This window comes from Muscardinus avellanarius (assembly GCF_963383645.1).
Source record: "Muscardinus avellanarius genome assembly, chromosome: 4".
NCBI classification, from domain to species: Eukaryota; Metazoa; Chordata; class Mammalia; order Rodentia; family Gliridae; genus Muscardinus; species Muscardinus avellanarius.
Window position 1 is genome coordinate 85107012 of NC_137789.1, and position 24519 is coordinate 85131530.

The 24519-nt window shown below is 42.2% G+C and overlaps 1 protein-coding gene across 3 annotated transcripts in view; it reads left to right on the top strand.

Annotated features, from left to right (window-relative positions):
* Positions 1 to 24519, top strand: part of ST18 (ST18 C2H2C-type zinc finger transcription factor) — a gene marked incomplete at both ends in the record, with an annotated part of 120580 nt that overhangs the window by 46584 nt on the left and 49477 nt on the right. For 2 of the 3 annotated variants that reach the window (XM_080694416.1, XM_080694417.1), the window contains 6 exons: positions 622 to 1398; positions 7112 to 7246; positions 9116 to 9206; positions 10269 to 10373; positions 12533 to 12726; positions 15974 to 16185. In XM_080694416.1, coding sequence (XP_080550542.1) covers positions 622 to 1398; positions 7112 to 7246; positions 9116 to 9206; positions 10269 to 10373; positions 12533 to 12726; positions 15974 to 16185 — 1514 coding nt within the window. The remainder of the gene's footprint in view (positions 1 to 621; positions 1399 to 7111; positions 7247 to 9115; positions 9207 to 10268; positions 10374 to 12532; positions 12727 to 15973; positions 16186 to 24519) is intronic. The other variant, XM_080694418.1, reaches the window with a different exon arrangement.

Genomic DNA, 24519 nt, shown 5'->3' on the forward strand with positions numbered 1-24519 from the left:
AAGTATACTAGAAGCAACTCTTAATGTGTTGAAAATTATGATAATAGTTCATTTTTAAAGGCAGTTCCAGAATATTAAATTCTTGTTTTATTTTATTTTTGTGGTATGGTAGATGGAACCCAGGGGCTTTCTATCTCCGGGCTACACTCCCAGACCTATTTTATATTTTATATTTTATTTGTAAATAGGGTCTCACTAAGCTGTTGAGAGCCTCACTAAGTAACAGAGGCTGGCTTCGAACCTGCGCGATCCTCCTTTCTTAGCCTCCCAAGTATTGGGATTACAAGTGTGTGCCATCATGCCTGGCTACTCTTGTTTTATTTTTAAGATCATCTATATTTCTCTCTCATATATATATATATATATATATATATATGTATGTATATATATATACACACACATATATATATATTTAATAGAAATCCCATACTACACATAGTAAGTATGCATATGTGCTGCACACACACACACACACACACACACACACACACACACACACATATATATATATGTGCATGTGACTAGGTATACATTTGTGTATATGAGTGTGTGTGTGTGTTGCAGTTTCTTCAACATATTTTTTCTTTTTGTTCTTCATATATTGGTATTCTTTCTCCATAGAAGAAGTCATGGTAAGACCTGTGGATGAAAACCTCCATTCGACTGCACAAGAAAATGCCCATCAGAAGGAAGACCGATATGCCTATCAAGAACTTGTGGTCAAATCTTTAATGCAACTGGGGAAATTTGAGAAACACGTGTCTGCTCCGACCATCAGCGAAAAGCTACGTGACAGCAGCATTCAGTCTGTGAAAACAGAGAGTGAGGCAGCTGGCAAGTGCTGTGTCCCTTCTGACTCTTCTGAGGATGGGAGAGACAAAGCGGGTGGCTCCCAGGCACTGTCCTCCTTGTCCTCCTCTGAGGACAGTGAGAGTAACTCTGACGGTGCAGAGAATGGGTGGGACAGTGGTTCCAACCTGTCAGAAGACACCAGGCCTCAGAGAGGCCCAACGTATATGTTAGTGGATAAGAGAAAAGACCTAGTGGAAGTTCCCAAAATTAAAACGGAAGGTGACACGTGTGATTCTGACACAGATAGAAGAGACCGGGCAGATGCTCCTGTGGAGTCTCTGGATGTTAAGGCCCAGCCTTCTTTCCCGGAGAATGAAGATGGCAGTGAGAGCCGGGCCAGGAGTGCAGAAGAACCTCAAGACCTGGGGAAGGCCAAGGGGACCCTCGGCCCGCTGGAGCAGGCCATCGCTCTGCAGGCGGAGCGGGGCTGTGTCTTCCACAGCACATACAAGGAGTTGGACAGGCTGCTCCTGGAGCACCTGGCGGGGGAAAGGAGGCCAACCAAAGCCATCGACCTGGGTGCAAGACAGCTCCTTAGCAGCAGACGTAAGACACTCTCTCTGGCATTCATTTTAGGAAGAAAGTTGCTTAGCCTTTGAAAAAGGGTTGATTATTCCTTCCAGACAGTTTTTTGACAACATAATGCAATTTAGAAATGGATTCATAAGTCTGAAATGAACAATTTTTATACTTTTAATAGCATATTGTTGTTATACATCATAGCGAGGTTCGATGTGATATGAACACACATGCACACATCGCGTGTTGTGTTCCCCCCCGCCCTCCCCTGCACAGGTTGGTAGTGACGCCTTCATGTTTAGACACAGCACTATGTGAACTGTTTTCTTCACTAATCCCCTTTTTCCTCTCCCCACCTCCCTACCTTAATCCCTCCATTCTTCTGCTCATCTCTCCTCATTTAGCTGAGGTCTCTCTTGTTTCCCATTTCCTCTCTAGTTTCCACATATGAGAGAAAAGACACCATCCTTGACTTTCTGAGGCTGGCTGATCTCACTAGCACAATATATTCCAGTTCCATCCACTTATTGAACATGACATAATTTTGTTCTTCTCTTTGGCTGAGTAAAATTATATTGTGTGTATTAGCCACATTTTTAATCCTTTCATCCATCGACAGACACCTAGGTTGGTTCCATGATTTGGCTATTGTGAATCGTGTTGTTAGAAACACGAATGTGCCTGTATCACCATAGTGTTCTGACTTTTAATTCTTTTGAAAAGATAATGAGGAGTGATATGGCTGTGTCATGTGGTGGTTCCATTCCTAGTCTTTAAGAGAGCTCCATAGTGGTTGTACTAATGAACCATTAGCTATATTTAATCCTTTACTCTCTAGATTATCAGACCAAGCTTGACTAGTTTTAGAGTATCTTCATACATAAAAAATATTCATTGATCTATTCCTTTAAATGAATTACTTTTTTAAATGCAGTACTGGGGATGGAACCCAGGGGCATTCTACCTCCGAACTATACCCCCAGCCCTATTTTTTATTCTTTATTTTGAAACAGGATCTCACTAAGTTGCAGAGGGCCTCACTAAGTAGCTAAGGCTGTCTGTAAACCTGTGGCCCTCCTGTCTCAGCCTCCCAAATACTGGGATTACAAATGTGTGCCACCACACCTGGCTTCTGAATTAGTTTTAAGAATATACCCTACCAGCTGGGTGTGGTGGCGCACGCTTGTAATCCCCATGCTTGGGAGGCAGAGACAGAAGGATCACGCAGTTTCGAAGCCAGCCGTGATGGCTTAAGAGATCCTGTTTCCAAATTAAAAAGTATAAAAAAATAGGTCTGGGAGTGTAGCCCGGAAGTAGAAATAGAAGGGTTTCCAGGAACCCCAGTACCACCAGAAAAAAAAAAAGAATATACCCTACCTTTAAAAAATACTTCGTTGGACATAGAAGTACAATAGTACTTGCTAAATTTCAAATAATTTTATTAGCCACATCAATTTCAAACAGTTAATTTTTCCTTTCCATTCTTGTTCTAAGATTCTCTGTCTGGTTTTGAGCTTCAAAATGATATCAACTCACTTGCAAGCCAGGCATGATGCTTTGATTCTTCTTGGGATAAAACTGGTGTTAATGTGTTTCTAAGTCTATACTGTTTGTTACAAGCTCTTTAACGTGGGGCCACCTTAAAAATTGCTCTTCAGACTTTAGGAATTGTGTTCCCCTCCTTCATGGAGTATTCTGCCCATCTTTCACCAGAGTTTTATACTAGATAAACCAGTGATAATTCTAGCAGTTATGTGGAATTTCCCAGCAGCCCCAGGTGCCTAGAAGGCTATTCAGGATGGTATTTTCAGGAGCTAATCAGATTCAGAGTTCTGGGGTTTGCATTTTTTTCAACAAGTTCTTAGGTGACTTTTGTATACTCTGAAGTCTGGAGAGCCACAGAACTAGAGGAAGAATATCTTAGAGAACATCAGGGTCATATATCTAAAGGGCTTACAAGAATAGCATGTAAGGCTCAGAAGTCTGATTATAGAGATCCAGAAATGAATTGAATGCTTGTAATCTTAAATCCATTTTAGCATTTACCTGCAATCCTGATGAATGCTATTTTTCAGCAAAGAGCTGAGAAAACAGAAAAAACTAAAATAATGCCATGGATTGAGGAGCATTATAAAATACCACATGAACATCCCACAGGGTTGGAGGAGGGTAAAACAGTAATGACGGAAATGTGGCTCAGGAAATGACATTACATATAGCTCTGTGCACACTCACTAGTATCAAATTTGTTGAATTTACCTGGTTTCTTTTCATGAACTGCAATCCAGAGAAAGAGCTCGAGAGAGAGCTCGAGAGAAAGAAAGAATATTTACTCTAAACTTCTCAAATCTATAATTTCTTATATACTATATGTCATTAGTTCCAAGGAATATAGTTTTCCCATTTTAACAACTCTGATATCAGAGAGGCATGCAATAGTTTAACTTGCAATTGTTTTTTCTAAATCACATACAAAGCTATGTTTCATCTTACAATTGGTGATATAGCCAAACAAATTCAATATTTGTAGAAACTATTCGAGCCATAGCACTTAAAATACATGATGATTCTTTGATTATTTTTATAAGGTTTTCAAAATGTTATTTGTGTTTTGTTTTCAAAAATTAACAAGGCAATAGAATGTATGTTTGTAAACAGTGTGTCATTTGGAGACTCAGAGGGCTCCTGGTGGGGCTGAGGGCTTTTTGGAATGGCTGAAGGCATGGGATGGTCCTTTCCTGGGGTGCTAATAGCCTCTGCGAGGACCTCAGGACTAGGGCTAGGTCAGGATGCTTATGAGAAAGGCAAAGAAGGAGAGATCCACACAGCAGGGGGACTGTAGGCTTAGACAGGGCACCTTGCAATCCACAGTAAGTGTTCACCTTTCCATTCCTTGTTCCCAATGTGAGGGGCAGTGAACAAGAGGGATTCTTCTCTGACATACATTCCATGTTCATAAGTGAATACAGTGAATACTCCCCCACTGCGCCAACTTCTGTAAAATTTCATCCATATTTACTTACACCTTGGTCATGCAACGTAGCTGCTAAGGAGATAAAGGATTTTTTTTTTTTTCTGGTCTGGGGATGGAGCCCAGGGGCATTCAACCTCGGAGCTATATTCTCTGCCTTACTTTTTATTCGTTATTTTGAAACAGGGTCTCACTAAGTTACAGAGTGCCTCACTAAGTAGCTGAGGCTGTCTGCAAACCTCCTGTCTCAGCCTCCCAAGGAGAGAAGGGATTTTAAATCATCCTTCTATCGACTCCTTCAGATGAATCAGCATTTCTACACTAGGTCTGGTCACACCATGACCAAGACACACTTAGAGACTAGGTAGCAGTAGTGTGTCTGTGACTAATGGTCCAGTCGGTGACACTTTTCCAGGAAAGGGAGCAATATTCACAATTACATCGTTCTATCTGGCGTGTACCAGGACAGTCTCAGGATACCAAGGGTTTCACATCACCAGAGAATAAGTTCAATGATACATTTGTATCATTGTGCAACATGGTACAAAGAAAAGAGAAGATGTGCCAGGTTTCAAGTCGCCAGCTCAGACTCTGGCTTCTTATCATGCAAACAGGTTCTGCCCTCCAAACATTTCATCTGCACCTTTGTTTCACCCAGCCTAGGAGAGCCTTGCAGACAAAGCTGTGTGGTGGACTGTCAGTGGCCCCCACCTGGGCAGGTGCCAGCCTGCGTTATCTCCAACACCCTCTCTGGCTTCCCGCACACAAACAGAGTGGCGTCAAGGGGGGAAACGCTCCGGGCGCCAAACCTTTCAATGCGGTTTAGAAATGTGGCCTCGCCTGGAGGAGGTCCAAGAGAGGAAGGGCATCAAAATACACGTTGTGACTCCTGCGCATCCCGAGCAGCACTCTTGGGGGCGAGCCTCTTAGTTCCCTGTAATCCAACTTCAAGGATTTCCACTAGTGGTCTACACATTTTCCATGTGCATATCAACTTGAAACTCAGTGTTCTACTTGAGTTAAATGAAACAGCCATGCACAAAGTCAGAGAACATCGCAAACTCTTAATATATGCCTTTTTGTCTCTGGCAAATACAGAGACAGTATTCTTGACAGCAGTGTTGGTTTTCAAATCCTGCCTCCTTAAGGTAGAGGGCTGATCCTGGCTCCCTTACAACTCACAGCTTACTGACTGACCCCACCTCCAGGGAGGGTGCAGGCTGCAACTTGAAGGATTCTTGGCTCCTCCCCTTTTGCTGAAATCATGCCCCCATATAATCGCATTACACACAACCTGCTGGGTCCCATCTGCCTGGGACCATTTGTCATCCAACAACTGGGGTGATGCGGTATCGCAGAGGCGGTACACTGCCCCAGAGACGGTTGTCGAAGCCGCGCCAGTGGACTGCTCTGGGAGTCACCTGAGGGCTCTGAGGACCTTTCCCAGTCCTTCGGCAGTGGCTTCTCAGGCAGGATCCCATAGGTTATTTCTCTTTGCTCCCAGCATCAGGTGTGCCCTTATCCCTGCCGCTTTGAGTCCTGGGGAGCTGCGGCCTTCCTGTGGTCCACTTTGCCCCTCTCGGGGCTCCATGCTCCTTTTTATTCTCCTTTTAAACATGCTGCATGCTGCTAAGTGACAGAATCCCCCATGATGGGTAATCTCAAAGCACAAGTGAAAGGATGATTTGGCTCTAAGACTGAATTTTTCTTTCAAGTTTATCTGTCATTTGAATCATGAATATATGTACTTGTAACTAAAGCTGTGGCTGCATTAGCACTAACCTCACCGATATTCCTTTTTTGTACTTGGGGATGTTGTGCATTCATAAAACCCTTTAGCTAGCTAGCCTTTAGCACTATGAGTGCCAGAAAAAATTGAGCTCCCAAGCAAGCTCTTGCCTGTCCACCCAGGCTCTTGTCCCTCGGCAGCCTGGCAGGATGAGCCGCAGGGGACCCTTTATCTGGCTGCACCTGCAGGCCCCACCACACCTGGGCTCCTGGAAGCAGGCTCCCCAATCAGATGAGAAGATGGCGTCATTTTCTGCAAGCCTCCTGCCGAATTATTTCCTTGTCAAGTACCTCACTTTTCAGTTTCTGCAGTCAGTAGGATCCAAAGATTTTTCCCATCACTGAGCATTGATCCTGAAAGCCAGCCTATCGGGACTTAGGGATGGGAAGATTTTGTAGCACTTGGTTTGCAGGATGTAAGCCTTTTCTGACTCTTCTCAGCTGCTCTGCAGGGAGCCCTTGCCTGCAAGAGCACCTTGTGGGCCCCAACACCATGGCCACCTGCTGCTGGGGACCCCAAGGACAAGGCCAGAGGGGCCTTCCTCAGGCAGGATGGTGTCTTTGTTTTGGCATTTTTGAATCTGGCTTTTTCTAAATGCTTCCAGCAGGAGATAGTTTGGGTTTACATAAATACTTTCTTCTTTATCACTTTTTCTTTTCAGGAGCCTGTTCACCCTGTGGCACAAGGTGACTTTTCATAATGAGGCTTTAACTACAATACGTGACATGATGACTTAAAACGTCTCCACATTTTAACAGCCCCTTGCCCTGTGTCAGCCTTTGCATAGGAAACCAAGAAAATTGAAAACATGTTTTCTGTTTGCACAGGTCTCAGTTGAGGGTCTTAGTCAAGGAAAGGTGAGAAGAATGTTTATGATGACAAAACTGAACAAAGTGAGAATGTCACCCTGCAAGGCCACTCGGCTGAATGGGAAGGGAGAAGAGAATAACCAAATGAATTCTCCATTTATCTCCCTGTAGATTCACCAAGGCCTGAGAAGAGAGAGACCAAGTGCCCCATTCCCGGGTGCGATGGCACGGGGCACGTCACAGGGCTCTACCCCCACCACCGCAGCCTCTCAGGGTGCCCCCACAAGGTGCGGGTCCCCCTGGAAAGTGAGTACTGTGTTTCTACCAGGACATCACAATGTCAGCCTCTTTTGGGAATTACAAGATGGAAACACAGTTTTCTCTCCGTGTCAAGCAATTTCCATCTAGCTGAGTTTCTTACACTATTGCTTAGTAATAGATAATTTGAGGGATGATAAGGCCAACAGAGCCAGAGGCAATTGCCATTGAAAGAAATGGATTGTTTCCCACAGGGGCCCCGTGGGGATCCCCAGCGTCACAGGAGGAGCTGGGGCCGGAGTTTGTGGAGAGGATTCTTGTAAAAACCAGCTGAGGTGGGTAAGCAGGTTGAGGACTGGCCAGTTCTGCTCACTCTGGGGCATCATGCTGCCCCATGTTGTCTATTCCCTGGCCCCAGGGTGACTGGGCAGAGCGTGAGAGTCAAATAAGTAAGACACCACCGGGGTGTGGGCTGCTGAGCCAGCAGTTAGGATTTTAAAAGTACCCTCAGAAGTCAGGTATGGTGGCACGTGGCTGTAATTCCAGTACCTGGGAGGCTGAGGCAGGACAATCACAGGTTCGAAGCCAGCCTCAGCAACTTAGGCCCTCCACAACTTAGTGAGACCCTAGTTCAAGATAAAGAATAAGAATAGGGCTGCAGTTGTAGTGTAGAGGTAGAATTCCCTTTAATCCCCAGTACCACACACACACAACAAAAGTATCCTCATTCGGCCAGTAGGTACCATCCTTAGGAACAGCCTAGCCAATCCCTCCTGGGTGAGCAAGCCCTCAGATGTAGAAGCATCAGAATACATAAGGCTGACCCAGTTATTATGTTGTGTGGCTGTACTGTGCTTATCAGTCCGAGGCTCATCCTCCCATGCCCATGATTAGTTTTAGCCTCATTGCACCACAGGAGGCCTGCGGTGTCCTCCTGGCCTCCACGAGCCACGAGAACAGGCTCTCTGTGGTGTTTTCCCAGGACATCCTGTCACATCTGAGAGTCCTGAGCAAGAGAAACACTCAAGGCATCGCTCCTGCTGCTCTGCAGCGAAGGGAGTAGCCCTGCCACACGCTGATGGGAGGGTTTATATAGACACCTGGGGTCACACGAACTGGCAGAAATGGGGACCTCAGCATCGTTCTCCTCAGTGTCCAGGCTGTACAAACCTTTAAACCTAAGCAGCTCAGTCCTATGATGCCAGGACACTGCACCACTCAGCTATAACCCATCTCTTATTTTATTTATTTTTAATTTTGTGATAGAGTCTCTCTAATTGCCCAGGCTGGCCTCAAACTTGCAATTCTCCTATGTCAGCCTCTGGAGTTGGTAGGATTAGGGGTGTGCACCACACTTGCCATAACCACATGGCAGAGGAAGATGGATGGACAGAGAATCAAATAGGCATCATATAGGCAATAAAAAAAGACTTCATGCAGAACTTCCAATTACAGGGGAAAAGATGGAAATAGTTACTTGACAAACCATATTCTCCATCCACTCCTCCCAGGAAAAGCAAAGAAAGTGAAAGAAAGGTTATGTGCTTTTTCAGTTGAAATTAAATACTAGCACACTAGCACATAAACATGCCGTGTGTGTGTGTGTGTGTAGCACACTAGCACATAAACATGCCGTGTGTGTGTGTGTGTGTGTGTGTGTGAGAGAGAGAGAGAGAGAGAGAGAGAGAGAGAGCGAGAGGTGGAGTTTAAAGCAATTAAAACATGATAGAGCTTACTTGATTTAATTTTTGAAGTTCTTGTGTGCTTAATTTTTTTCAATATGAACATGTCTATGAAAGGGTAGCGTGGATTATTTAACTAAAGCCATTTCAATACAAACTTAAGAGTTAAATTTGCTGGTGTGTTATGCATTTATGTTACATTATTCTTTCCTTTAACGTGATAATTTGTGCTTAGTTCTTGCCATGCATGAAAACGTGCTCAAGTGCCCCACCCCGGGATGCACAGGAAGGGGTCACGTCAACAGCAACCGCAACACTCACAGGAGGTAATCCTCATGACTGACTGGTCATTTTCCCTTTAAAAAAAAAAACAAGAGACACTTTCTGCCAATCAAATAATGTAAAAAAAAAAAGGCAAGAGAAACTTTCTACCAATCATATAATGCCCCATGTGTTAGGCAAATCACAGTATTGCAGTCTGTGCTACCATTTGGGATAGATAAGAAATAGTTTGAATCGGAAAGGAATAAAAATCACCTTATCATTTCTATTCTTTGCAATTTTTTATTAACAGCTAATTGTGATAGTAAAAATATTATATTTGAGAATGCCAGGGTTATATGTTCTTAAGGTAAAAAAGAACATATTCTCTTCCACTCAAATCTTACCATTGTACTTTTGACACCGAAAAGAGTTGCTCTGGGGTCTTTGGATCTAACCCAAATTCCTTAGAAAGGTATAGAAAAAGCTTCAATTAACAATGGTTGGGCTGGTGATAGCATTTCATTGAGATTGTGACTAAAACAACTTATATGTGCACTTATATGCACATATACTGTGTATATACATATCATTATTTTTGATGAAAATGCTGATTAGTTTACATATGCATTTTATGTGTAGATTATGTGGTTATGAGGTACTGTTTGATTTAGGAACATGTGGCCAGACATCTGTACATTCCATACTTTCAATTTAAACTTTGATACAAAATTTAGTCCCTTGAATTTTGCTCAAGACCCTAAGATAAATCATGGAGCCACCACATTAATTCTATAATTGTACATAGAATTTGGAATGAGCCCATTCTACTTAAAATATTAAGAAGTTCCAGAATCGTTTCCTTACTCCTCTCTGACATAATATTTGACCTTTAAAAATGACTTTGTTTCCTTTTGCCTCTGAGATGAAGACTGGGGACAAATGTTGACATTGTAGTTTGCAGAACCCTTTGGGATTTGGGATTTTTTTCTTACGAAGATGGTGCTAAGTGAACTATTAATATGTCTTAACATTTAGTGTGTGCCAAGTATGCTTCGAGGCACAAGCCAAAATAAATCACATTATCGTTTTAACTCACACCTTCCTGCTTTTCTTTTTTGAAACAGTCTTTCTGGTTGTCCAATTGCTGCAGCTGAAAAATTGGCAATGTCCCAGGACAAAAATCAGCTTGATCCTTCTCAAACTGGGCAGTGTCCTGAGCAAGCCCACAGGTATGAGCCCTTGGGAAGTGCCTGATGCTTGTTTCACACCAGGGTCCAACTGAAAAGGGCCCCTTCTCCCTGACCCCTGATGTGGCACTTTCCTGTGTCTTGACCTTCATTCCAGCCACCAGGGGACCTGTATGGGCAGTTTATTGGAAAGGCTGGTCCAGTGAATGAGGCTACCTCGTAAGTGAGCTATGAGACCCTCCAGAAGGGTAACTCGAAATGCAACTCTTAGCAAAGGTAATATGGTGTTCATGGTTGGGGCTGGAGGAACGAAGCATAGGATGATCTTTATTAATCAAAATTCTAAGTCACTGATAGAACACAGTCCACAAGTGGTATCAACTTCTCTGTGTTTTATTTCACCTTTTCTATCTGAAGAAAATGCTGTCATGACTACTTGTACCCATTAAAAATACATCATGTTATATACTCTTTAGCTCCATAGTTATAGTTCCTTTCAAACAAAAGTTCATTCTATGATGGACAGCTGTTACTAAAATATCTCCCATTAGTTCTTGTATGTCCCGGATTCTTCATGATATGAAGCAGTTTGGAAAATCTTATACCTAAATAATAAAGTGTGTATGTTGATGTTTAATGTGAGGGGTATATGTTTATTCTACAAAAGTAATACATGTAGGAAAAGCATTTTCAGGATTAAGAAAAAATTATCAGATAACTGTTGTTAATGAGGCTCTAAAGTACAAAAACAACTACTAAGCATTTCAATATTTTTAGTATATGGCTTTCCTTAACATTTTGCTTCTATAGATTTAATTAAAAGAGTCAAAATTGGCATTCAAAGCACATGAGTAAAAAAACATATGTCAAGTGAAGACAATGAGTTATTGAATAAGTAGCAATTTGAAATCTTAAAATGAGAGTCTTGGTTAGAGTTAACTGTATTCTCTAGTTTCTCCTTAAATAGATTATTTATCAAGTTTATAAATAACTTTGTTTTATTTACTAATTTATTAAAAGATTAGTGTTGTTTCAGAATGGAACATTTATGCAACTTTAGGATATATATTTTCATTTATTACACAAGTCCCTCAAATTTTTTATGTAGCAGCTAAAAATTCTTTTACCTAATACAAAGTCATCATTGAAATGTTGACATTCTGATGAGCTGGACACATTGTGTTGGAAAATAAAAGGAAATTTTATTTTTTATATTACTAAATTCTGAAAGGTGCTGTTTATGCTTTCTTATCACTAGACCAAAGCAATGGTCTATATTTCCTTTTGCACCTATATTCTCTTTATTTTTAACAAGATCTAGATAATTTTAATTTAAAATGAATAAATCACAATTCTGTATTTTTAAAGAATATTTTGTTTAAAAATGACACATTTTAGGATTAACCAGAGTATATTTTTAGTACAGGTTAGTTTATCCAGTAAGTAAAGAATAAAACACAGCACAACTCCTTTAGCTAAAACTGGTGCTACATAAATATGATGACCTTGATTAATCCAAATTCAGTAATTCTACAGGAATATTTAACTCACATTTAGCTTAGAGTAGAAGAATTATATTGAGAAATGTGAAAGGTACTATAACATGGCAATTTGATTCATATTGGGATGTCAGTTTAATTGATAAAGTGCTATTTGAAAATATCACTTAAATCAGCAAAAACATTCAGGGGAGAAAAAATAGAGAAAAGTCTAAGAAGACAGTGTTCAGGTACTCCTTCTCCTTGTGTCTGCAGTACCTGTTAGATATCATGATGCAGTCATGACTACTCCTGGATAATCTGATTAACAATTCTAATAAGCAGAATGTGCACAACTCAGTGCCGTAACTTGTGTTTATTGATAGCTTCCTGCCACTTTTCTGAGTGGAGTTTATAGTGCTGATGAACGTCGAACACTTGCTTCTCATGACATCTGTGTGAGGTGGATGGAGGTTGCCTAGTCCTCTTTTACTGATGGAAGACTGGGTCGGAGTATGCTGGAGCATCATAAGCAGGCGAGCCCAGAGCATCTGTCTGTCCAGAACACTCTGGCCTGCATGCCATGGCTGCCTGTGGGTAATGCGTGGTGTCTTGGTGGAGTCCCACTGTGGAGGCACTGCTGTCTACTGGGAATTCAGTGCCCATACTCACAGCAAAGGTTTTTTTTTATATTTTGAACTACTCTCCCCCATCCTCTTCCAGGACAAGCTTGATGAAACAAATTGAATTTAATTTCCGGTCACAAACCATGACCTCTCCCAGAGCCTCGATGTCCAAAGAACAAGAGAAGTTTGGAAAAGTGCCATTTGATTATGCCAGCTTTGATGCCCAAGTCTTTGGTAAACGTCCCCTCCCACAGACAGGGCAAGGCCGGAAAACACCACCATTTCCTGAATGTAAGCTTCAGATTCAAAATCTAGTACTCATTTCCCCAAATGCATCTTGTGTATGTGTATGTGTGTGTGCGAGAGTCCTCAAATATATCACATTCTACTTACAGCTGAAAGCAGAGAATATATATTATGCAGTGAAATAAAATGAGTTGATCAATGTTACTGATTTTCTTAGTTTAAAATAGGCTTTTATGCCAGGTGTGGTGGCACAATCCTGTAGTCCTAGTACTTGGGAGGCTGAGACAGGGGGATCATAAGTTAGAGGCCAGCCTCAGCAACTTATTGAGACTTTTAGAAATTTGATTAGACTCTATTTCAAAATGAAATATAAAGTTGGGCTGGGGTGTAGCTCAGAGGTAGAATTCTCCTGGGTATTGAACATATATATATATATATATATATATATATATATATATATATATATATGGTTTTTATTTATTTTTGAAATGATTAAACATTTTACACACTACTAATACTTTTGACTCAAACCATGCTGTTATTCTCCTCAGGTCTGTGGAGTAAAATGTGCAATATACACAGGGATGACTAGGCTAACCAAGGGAGAAAGAACACTGTAAAACAGAACTTGAGATAAAAGATGCTTTGAATTTCTTTCTTTGAATATTGGTAATTGACTTGTAAATTAAATGATGAATTAAAAGGGGAAAATGTTTGAATGTTTTAAGACTTCAGTTACTTCTAGTTAGTGTTATGCATCACCTATAATATCTCTTTCAAATTTAAAAAAAGATATTGTTTTTATTGGTGCATTATAATCCTACACAGTAGTGGACTCATTGTCACACATTCGTACATCACATAACACAATTTGGCCAATTCCATTCCCCTGTCTCCCCCAACCCACTCTTTCCTCCACTCCACTGATCTCCCTTCTATTTTTATGAAACCCTCTTTTTCACCTTTTCTCTCTGGCTTCCATCAAAGTTACTAATTTTATGCTAAAGTTACATTTAATATGGTAAATAGTAGATTAAACCATCCTGCCACTATCTAATCTAAGTACAATAATTCTAAAGAAATATTTAGTTCACATTTAGCTAGAATTGGAATTAATATATTGAAATTGTGATACATTATTTTTTATTCATGTTGAAATGATAGAAATCTAACAGGTAAGATGTGGAAATACTATTTAAAATATGACAAGTCAGCAAAGAGTTCAGGGCTGAAGATGAAAGGGAGGGATATTCTAGGGAGAAACTCAATTCAGGAATCAAATTTTTTACTAGAAAAAAAATATGTGTGGCTGTCGAGACATGTGCTCACAAATTCAAGAATTAATATGGGACATTTAAAATGAAATAATACTCTTTAATTCTAACATATTTGTACAGAAGACGGTAGTTCAAATATGGCATAACATGAATCTGGAGTTTTTACTTATACATTTCTTGAAGTTCTTTAGAGTTCCCAAATATTTTAATGAAAAAGTGAAAAAATAAATGTTGAAAGCAAACCCAAGAAGTGAGCTGTGATTAGTGTAGCTTAACTTCCACGAAGCAGGAAGCTAGATAATTCTTCACTTAGAGTGCTCCATGTACCATGAAGTTTTTCCCATTACAAACCCATGGGATTCTTCAATTTTAGACCAGATCCTCTTCCGAGCACAGACTGCTTCACTGTGTCTTGTCGAGCCATACTTTCAAAGCACTAGAAGGCCATGATAAAGCAGCAACAGGAGCCAGGCACGGTGGCTCACACCTGTAAGCCCAGTTCTTAGGAGGCTGAGAAAGGAGATTTGAGGGTTTGAGATCAATCTCAGAAACTCAGTGAGGCTTTGTTTTAAAAAAATAAATAAATAAAAGGAGGTAGGTGTGTAGATTGGAGGTGGAATGCCCTTCTAAAAGGCCCCTAGAAATTATGGCTAGGGGTATAACTTAGGGTTCACTGGCACTTGCCTAACCTATGTGAGGTACTGTGTTCAACCCTTTGCACCACAAAAGCAAACACACAAACAAACAAATAAAACCCATTGATAGATAAACAGACTTGAAAAAAGTTTGCTCATCAGTGAAATGGACACTACAGTTTAAAAGATACCTACTTATTTTGCAAAAGTAGGCCTCAGTCAACGCAAATAACCATGGACAATTTTGATTCAAAAAGAGAAAAAAACTGAGCACACACACATTTTATATCTTTCCATGCAATGTTGTAGGTGTATGATTTTATTATATACACACATTATACATATATATATATATATCCATGTCTAAATCAGGTGAAGCTAGTTAATATAAGCATTCTATATATTCATATAACATGGAGATTGATTTTTTTATAACTTCAACATATTCAAAGACATTTTCATATTCTTGTAATTATATAAATAACAGTTGGTCATATTTTCAATTTTGTTTTACAAAAAATAATTGTGTTTTTAAAAAAAGCAATACCTATCAAAAATGAATAGCAAAAGCTTTTTTATTAGTCCTCATTAAATCTTGGGTGTTTCTCCCATAACCTCGAGTGATGTTTACAGACACCCACAGTGCAGACAAATATAGAGAATTCTTTCTCAGTGACACCTTGGTACCCAGGACAGAAGCATAAATGTAAACTTAGATGTGATAACTAAATGGCCTGTGTGTTTACTTTAAGAACATTTTCTGCTTCTCTTATCCCCTGCTCCTCTCACTCAAAATGCCCACTGATCAAAGACTCCACCACCATTCAGTTTCTTCTTTTTGGATGAAGAACAACCAACATCTACTGGTTCAGAAACAGAACAAATCTACATGTCAATTAATACAATTTCATGTCCAAGTATAAATCATTGTCTTGTAAACAAATACAGAAAGGATCCTTCTTTTCCATACTGGAATTAGGGTTGTCTGCTGATATGGTTTTTTAGATATGCATCCCTTGAACTCTCTGGTTCCTGATAGGTTTTACTTGTGTGTTTCTGATCTACAATTTTGCCACAAATGTTGCCAGTGCACCTGGCTCATAACATTAGTTATGGAGTTTTTGTAATAAGAAGTGCAAATAGGAAAAAATACTAAGAGAAGAGGCATTCTCTCCCAGCAATCACATCACTTGATCTGTGAGCCTCTCTGAAAACTGTCTGAATAACCTTCATTTAACATACCAATGGATAATGGCTAAATGGCTACTGCATTAATTTATTCTTCACTTATTTTAATGCAAGAAGTTATATCTTAACACAAACCTATTTAATGACTAAAACTGTGTACGTGCAATTGCTAATCAAATCTCTCTTCAACAGCAAAGCATTTTTCAAATCCAGTGAAATTTCCTAATCGGCTGCCTAGTGCAGGCGCCCACACACAGAGCCCAAGCCGTGCCAGCTCTTATAGCTACGGTCAATGCGGTGAAGATACCCACATAGCAGCAGCTGCTGCCATCCTGAACCTTTCCACCCGCTGCAGGGAAGCCGCAGACATCCTCTCCAACAAACCACAGAGCCTGCATGCCAAGGTACGCAGGCCAAGAGCCGGAGGGTGGGCAGCGACTGAGCCGTGAGAGTAAGTCACCCTTTGTGCTCCCAACCACATTCACCACCTCTCTGCTCCCCACCTGATGCAGTCCCTGCCTACTGCAGGGAGACGGCAGAAAGGGTGACATTGGTGGCCCCCAAGAAGTCAGGCTTGCATATCTTTGATGTTACCACAGTGTGGGGAGAAGCCAGTTATAGACTATTTGGAAATTTCAAAGCTATTTTTATTATGGGGATTTGGGCCTACCAGAAAAGACAATTGCTATTAAAATCAATCTCAACCATACAAGCATGATGAAAAACATTTGATGAAACAACGTAGTAGAAAGTTTGCAAGATTGGCCCGTGGCACGCCATGATCACAAGGGCCACTGTCCTATGACATAGCATAGTCTGAATTCCTGGAGCCTCCTTAGTGCACACGTAGTAACACCCGGAGTCAGGGATCAACGGATGACTCGAGGAGGCTTGAGAACTTTGAGCATTCAAATCCAAAATCAGATTCTGTGACCTTTATGAAAACTCTCCATTTCTCAAGCCCATGAAATTAATCACATTTTTTTCAATAGCCTCTCCTTTTCCACTATGAGAAGTACATATTGGTGCTGTGGTGACTAGACGATGCACACACCACACAGAGCCACCACACCTTTCCCTTAGCCATAGTCCACAGAGCCCTGGCGATCACAAGGAGTTTATATACAAGCCTATCCACCTCTGCTGGCTGCAGCCAGTAATTCCTATTTATACAAATGGCTTTCCTTAAAAGAAATCATTTCCCTACCTAGATGGCTAAAGACAGTTGAAATACTGTCACTTATTTTTGTCAGATTTTGTCCTTGAAGATAGTAGAATATTTCTGCATTAAACATGAACCCTAAAACCCAGGTGGTTAAAGCCAGGCTCCTTTGCCCCCCTTAAGAGCGACCTGACCTGTGGTCAGCTGCTCTGTGCACCGTGCCAGATCCTCGGGAGAGCAGGTAGCGCTCTGCCACTGAGCATTTGACAGAAGAATTGGAATTAGCTTCTGGACAGAGCTGAGCCAAGTAAACCCCAGGAAGAGTTGGTGGCCAAGAAGCACTCAAACACAATTCCTAAACAAATCAAGTTTTCTCAGACAAAGAAAAACACATCCTCTAAAGATATAAGGAGAAGACCAAGCTGCCCAAATTCAAAAGACTCCCAGGCGTGAACTATCTCTAGAGATGAATCATGGGGGAGGGGTCCAACTGCAGCTTTATTTTTAAATTCAGATAGACAGAGAGAGGAGAGAGAGAGAGAGAGAGAGAGAGAGAGAGAGAGAGAGAGAGAGAGAGAGAGAGAGCGCGCCCTAGGGAAGGAGGGAGGGAGGGAGGGAGGGAGGGAGAGAGAGAGAGAGAGAGAGAGAGAGAGAGAGAGAGAGAGAGAGAGAGAGAGAGAGAGTCTACAGATGGAACTCAGGAGCATTCTACCTCTGAGCTACACCCCCAGCCCTATTTTTTATTCTTTTATTTTGAAACAGGATCTCACTAAGTTGCAGAAGACCTTACTAAGTAGCTGAAACTGTCTGTGAACCGTGATCTTCCTATCTCTTCAGCTTCCCAAGTACTGGGATTACAAGCCTGGACCACCATGCCTGGCTTAAATTCATATTTTAAGATCTGACTCAGGGCACTGGGCATGGGCACACTTGTAATCCCCACGCTTGGGAGGCGGAGATAGGAGGATCGCTCAGGTTCAAAGCCAGCCTTGCTGGCTTAAGAGATCCTGTTTCCAAAAATAAAAATATAAAATAGGTCTGGGAGTGTTGCCCAGAGGTAGAAGGGTTTCCAGTACTACTCCCCCCAAAATAATAATAAAATAAAATAAAACCTGATTCAGGCCAGGCGTGGTGGCACACACTTGTAATCTCCATGCTTGGGAGGCTGAGACAGGAGGATGCTGCAGGTTCAAAGCCAACCTCGCTGGCTTAAGAGACCCTGTTTCCAAATAAAATATAAAAAATAAGTCTGAGAGTGTAGCCCGGAGGTAGAAGCTTTTCATCCCCAGTACCACCACCAAAAAAAAAAAAAAAAAACCTTGACTCAGTTTCTTTTCTAAAAAAAATATTCTAATAGGAATCTGGTTGCAGAAATACTAAGCTAGCCTCTTCCTATTGTTTTACTATTGGGGTTTAGGCTGTCCTGTGATGATTAGCATACCCCTTTTCTGACTACTAATGACCCTCAAAACACTTGAGTATTGGGTTAAATACATTTTTATTTATTTTTATTTTATATTTTTTGTTTATGTGGATCATATTGATACATTCAGACTGTGCTTGGTGTCCTCCCCATCCTGACTTCCCCTTTCCCCTCCCAACAGTGAGTGTTCAGGTTGACCATGCTACATGTAGCTCCTCCATTAATCAACCTCAGCCTTCCTCATCCCCTACCCTTCCGTTTCAACTTTACTGGGGTTTCTAAAATACATTTTTTATCTAGACTCCTAGATGTTTTTCTGCTCCTCAAAATTCTTTCATCTTAAGATTATCCGTGCTCAGCTGGGCATGGTGGCACACACTTGTAATCCCAGCATTCCAGAGGCTGAGACATGAGGATCACGGTTCGATGATACCATCAGCTACTTAGTGAGGCCCTTTGCAACTCAGTGAGAACCTGTTTCAAAATAAAGAATAAAAAAATAGGACTGGGGGTGCACCTCAGAGGTAGAATGCCCCTGGGTTCCATCCCCAGTACCACACACACAAAAAAGATGATTCATGTTCCATTAAATTGTTGACTTTAAACAACGCAAGAAACAAAGATGACAAAAATTTGATGCTTTTTTTTGCTTTTAATTTATGAATGTATTTTATCTCTATTTTTATCACTATCTCTTTTGAGTATTGAGGATGGAACCCAGGGGTACTCTATCTCCAAGCTACACCCACAGACTTTTTGAGTTTTTATTCTGAAACAAGTCCTTGCTAAATTGCAGAGGGTCTCATTTAATTGCCAAAGCTGGCCTCAAACCTACAACCCTTCTCTCTCAGCCTCCCAAGTACTATGATTATAGGTGTGCACCACCCTGATTAGCTTGTTCTTCCCTTTTAAAAATATTTCTCTGGTCAGAAAAGTGACTGTTTAATTGGCACATTTCAAAATTTCAAAATTTGGTGTAATATGATTCTATCTCTTAGTGGGATCCAAAGTGATCCATTCAAATATGCACAGGACATCTCCGTGCAGGCACAGCCCCTCCTAAGCCATCTTGCTACCTCTCCTCTCTCTGCATAGTGCTGTAAGTTTGCTAGTGCTGCCTTCAGATGTGGACAGAATATTACCTGGTTTGCTTCCTCCCTCAAGCTTCCCTTTCCTCCCCCTTCCTCCAGCCCCTTCCACTACTCCACTGGCCTCTCACTTATCTGAAGACCCTCCTTTCTTTCCTATTTCCCCTCTAGCTTCCACATATGAGAAAAAAACAAGCAGCCCTTGACTTTCGGAGACTGATTGTTGATTTCTAACATGTATTCTCGCATCCCTGTGCCACGGCAGTTCTGTGGAGTGGACTGGCTTGCTGAGGTGACAGGATTCCTGTAGCTTTCCACCGCACACACGGTCCCGAGAACGGGAGAGAGCGGCCATGCACATACCGTCTAAAGGAATCGCTGACACGAAGAATTTTGAAAACCATTTTTTTTTCTCAGAATGGATTTATTTATTTATTTATTTATTTTTCCTTTAAAATTTTTTTATTTGTGCATTATATTCAAACATCATATTGGGGTAAAAACCTTGTGTGTATGAACATGTACACATCGCTGATTTAACCCCTACCCAATTCCCACCCCATTCCCTCCCCGTCCCTCCTTCCCTTGCTTGGCTTAGTGATTGACTTCGATATGTTTAAGTACATTGTGTGTTTTAGAGATTTTCCTCTTCCCCCCTCCTTTCTCCTCCTTTAGGTTGTCTTGTTTATTTCCTTCAGGACAGGGGTTCTTAAAACAGGAAAATCTTGGTGCCACACATCACTCTGTGCAGATGCCATCTCCCCGAGTGCACGATTGGAAAGAACTGTGACCGTACATTGACTTTGCCCCACTTGGACCTTATTTTTTGAAAACGGGAGAATTTCACAGATTCCTGAAACAAGAAATATTTATTTTGGTAGAAGTCAGGATAAGCAAAGGCGGTGAACCAGCACACAACCTCTTAGCAAGCACCTCCCTCTTGTGCTGCCGCGGTCAGTGGCTGTGGGGGCCGCTGTGGTCAGCGGCTGTGGGATCCTCTGTGGTCAGTGGCTGTGGGAGCCGCTGCGGTCAGTATTATGCCATGTGGTCCGGCTGTGGTCAGTACTGTGCTGTGGGGGCCGCTGTGGTCAGTACTATGCTGTGTGGTCTGGCTATGGTCAGTACTGTGCTGAATGGGCTGCTGTGGTCAGTACTGCACTGTGCAGGCTGCTGTGGTCGGTGTGCTGTGGGGGCCGCTGTGGTCAGTATTATACTGTGTGGTCTGGCTGCAGTCAGTACTGTGCTATTTAGGCTACTGTGGCCAGTACTGCTGTGCAGGCCACTGTGGTCAGTGTGCTGTGGGGCTGCTGTGGTCAGTACTATGTCGTATGTGGTCCAGCTGTGGTCAGTACTACACTGTGCAGGTCGCTGTGGTCAGTACTATGCTGTGTGGTCTGGCTGTGGCCAGTACTGCGCTGTGCAGGTCACTGTGGTCAGTACTATGCCGTGTGGTCTGGCTGTGGTCAGTACTACACTGTGCAGGTCGCTGTGGTCAGTACTATGCTGTGTGGTCTGGCTGTGGCCAGTACTGCGCTGTGCAGGTCGCTGTGGTCAGTACTATGCTGTGTGGTCTGGCTGTGGCCAGTACTGCGCTGTGCAGGTCGCTGTGGTCAGTACTATGCCGTGTGGTCTGGCTGTGGCCAGTACTACACTGTGCAGGTCGCTGTGGTCAGTACTATGCTGTGTGGTCCGGCTGTGGCCAGTACTGCGCTGTGCAGGTCACTGTGGTCAGTACTATGCCGTGTGGTCTGGCTGTGATCAGTGTGTGCCTTCCCTTGAGACGACTTGAGTAGACCTTCTCTCCCCATGCTGATGCTGAACTCATTGCTCTTTCTGCTAGATTTGACTTCTCTTCCACTTATTTCTGATAGCTCAAATGAGCAGATCTCTTGAGTTTCATATTTAGAAATCAGAGTATAGAAATGCGTCACTTTTCTCAACTGTGGCCTCTGGTCTGAGCATTCTTGGTGTATTAGAGAGACATCCTGGCAGGTAGGCTGGTAGCTGGCCCACCAGGGTCTCTAAGTGTTGGGTTATCCCAGCCACAAACCCTGACTTCAGGGAGCTTAGGAACAAGCAGGATAAAAGAAGCGACCCTGTGGCTGGGCATAGAGGCGCACACCTATGATGCCAGTACTTGAGAGGCTGAGACAAGAGGGCTGCAGGTTCAAGGACAGTGCACAGCAACTTATCCAGACCCAGTTTCAAATAAAAAGTAAAGTAAAGCTAGGGGTGTAGCTCAGATGTAGAATACCTCTGGGTGCCATCTTCAGTACCACGGAATAATAATAACAAGGGATGAAGCTGGGACTGGTGGCACACGCAGATAATCCCAGTACTTGGGATGCCGAGACAGGGGATCACAGGTTTGAGGCCAACTTCATTAATTTACTGAAACTCAGTAACTTAAGACTGTTTCAAAATAAATAATAATAATAATAATAATAATAATAATAATAATAATAATAGGTCTGGGGGTGTAGCCCAATGACAGAACATTTCTGGGTTCAATTCCCAGTACCACACACATAATAATAATGAAGGATAATACAGATGCTCTAAATGTCCTTTTTGCCTCCCCCACACTCCTGAGCCTGCACACTATGACTCTGTGCTCCTTCCTCCCTCCCTAGCACTAAAGCTCGGACTCCCTGCTCATTCCTGTCCACCCAGGGACAGAGCACCCTCACATGGGTGACATGAGTGCTTGTGGTTCGGGCCACTCTGATCTGGCAGGAGCACAGCACCGGCTCCAGGCAGGGAGTGCGCATCCTGGAGGAGCGCTTTGCTCCCTGCCCCAGGAGACCCCCACAGCGCAGTCACGGGCGCCTGCCTTTGCCCCCTCCCACCCGGGCGCAGAGGTAGGCGCGCTCGGGTCTATCTTTAGCCTCATGGCTGCGGCTTGCCAAGCATTCTGTTGTTTGTTTTGGTGTTCTCCCCACCTGTTTAGACAAATTGACATATGCACAGTGTGCCTTAAAAGAAAACAAAAAATTGACACTTGCTTGAAATGTTTAAAGTTCAAAGTCTGTTTTGTGCTTGAACATGAACTTAGAAATGAACAGGATGTGGCAGCAGGAGGAACCTGGGGCCCCGTAAGGCCAGGACCCCAAAACTGGCTTCTCCAGGGGCATCAGCACCGTGAAGGAAGTGTGATGGGGGTCTTGGGTTTGGGCGGACACTCTCCGCCTAATACCTGGCTCTTCAGCCCTGTGTGCAGTAGCTCGGGGGCATGTTACTTGGTTATTCAAAACCCAGTAAATTGTCACTGGCATTAGCTATCATTTCTGTCATTTCTGGGGGTGGAGCTCCCTGGTAGAGGGCCTGCCTAGTACATGTGAGGCTCCAGGTTCCATTTCTGGCACCACAAAAATAAAAATTTAAGAGAACTATTAGCTGTCATTTATGGAATAACTACTGCATGCCAGGCATTGCACATAATAAGCACTTTACCCATATGAATCCTTTAAATTCCTCTAGAAACTGTAGACAATATTCTCCCAGTTTGCAGAGGAAGAAACAATATCACAGGGATATTAAAGTATTCTCTCTGCGCCGGGAGTGTTGGCGCACGCTTGTAATCCCAGCGCCTGGGAGGCGGAGACAGGAGGATCGCGCAGGTTCAAAGCCAGCCTTGCTGGCTTAAGAGGCCCTGTTTCCAAATAAAATATAAAATAGGTCTGGGAGTGTAGCCTGGTAGTAGAAGGGTTCCATTCTCAGTACCACCCCCCCAAAAAAAAAGTATTCTGAGTGACAGCTATAATTTTTGGAAATAAACTGCAAATTCTAGCTGGGTGTGGTGGCAAGTGCCTATAATCCCAGTAACTTGGGAGGCTGAGATGGGAGGATCACAGGTTTGAGGCCTCAGCAACTCAGCAAGACCAGCAGGATCCAATTAGCTGGATCCTATTTAAAAAAAAAAATAGGCCTGGGGGTGTAGCTCAGAGGTAGAATGCCCCAGATTCTGGATTCAATCCTCAGAACAAATAAATAAATAAAAATTGCATTCACACCTTATGACAAATAGTCTGTCAGTCCCCTGAGAGTGCATTAGACCATGATTTAAAATCTCAATAAAAGTTTTGGGGGAAGCGGTTAAATCTCATTTCATTGTGCTCCCCATGTCAGTCAGTTCTCTGCACATCATCATTCTGTTTTACTAGGTATATTTCATAAGTTTACCATCACCATAGTCTTAAGGCTCAATTGTCATTGAGTATGAATACAATATTTTTGTTTCATCTATTTATTAATACCATACCTACTTAGAAAACATACTAAATATAGCTTTTAATACAGACAAGATACTAGCTAAACCAGATAACCAGAAGCGAGAAGGAACAGGCATGAGGAGAGGAGACACCAGGGGCTGCAGCAGAAGCCAGGCTCAGCAGAGCAGGGGAGAGGGGCGCCACCCATCCTGGAGCAGCGTGCGCCTGCCCAGGAGGGGACCAGGCCACCTTAGCATCAGTGTTGTGAAAAGCAGTAAGGCTCATAATCCGAACATGCAAGGTAAAATTGTACTTCTTCTGTCATTACCACATTTGAACATATAATTTTTAATTGTAGAGAGAAGATAATAGTAGCATTTAGCTGGAAAATATAATGGCAGAACGCTTCATAAGCCTTTCCTTCAAATGCAGTTATAGCACTTAGCCTTAAAAAAAAAATTCTCCCCTTTCCCTACTTGTAAGCCTAGCAGGAACACCATGCTGTTTCCTGTTCTCTATTATTTAGGTATTTTTCATGTTGCTTGCCATTCAGTCCTCAGTATCATTTTATTGACCATATAATGTGCCATTTAGTGGATGTACCATAATTCATCATTTTTTTGGTTGTCAGATGCTGAGGTCACTGCTCTTTTGATAGTATAAAGATTGCAATCAATAATTATTTCAATTTTCAATTTAATAATTTATAATATTTGTTACTTTTTTTTTTGCTGTACTAGGGATAGAACCCAGGGGCATTCTACCTCCAAGCTATACTCCCAACCCTATTTTTTATTCGTTATTTTGAAGCATGATCTCACTGAGTTTCAGAGGGCTTCACTAAGTAGCTGAGG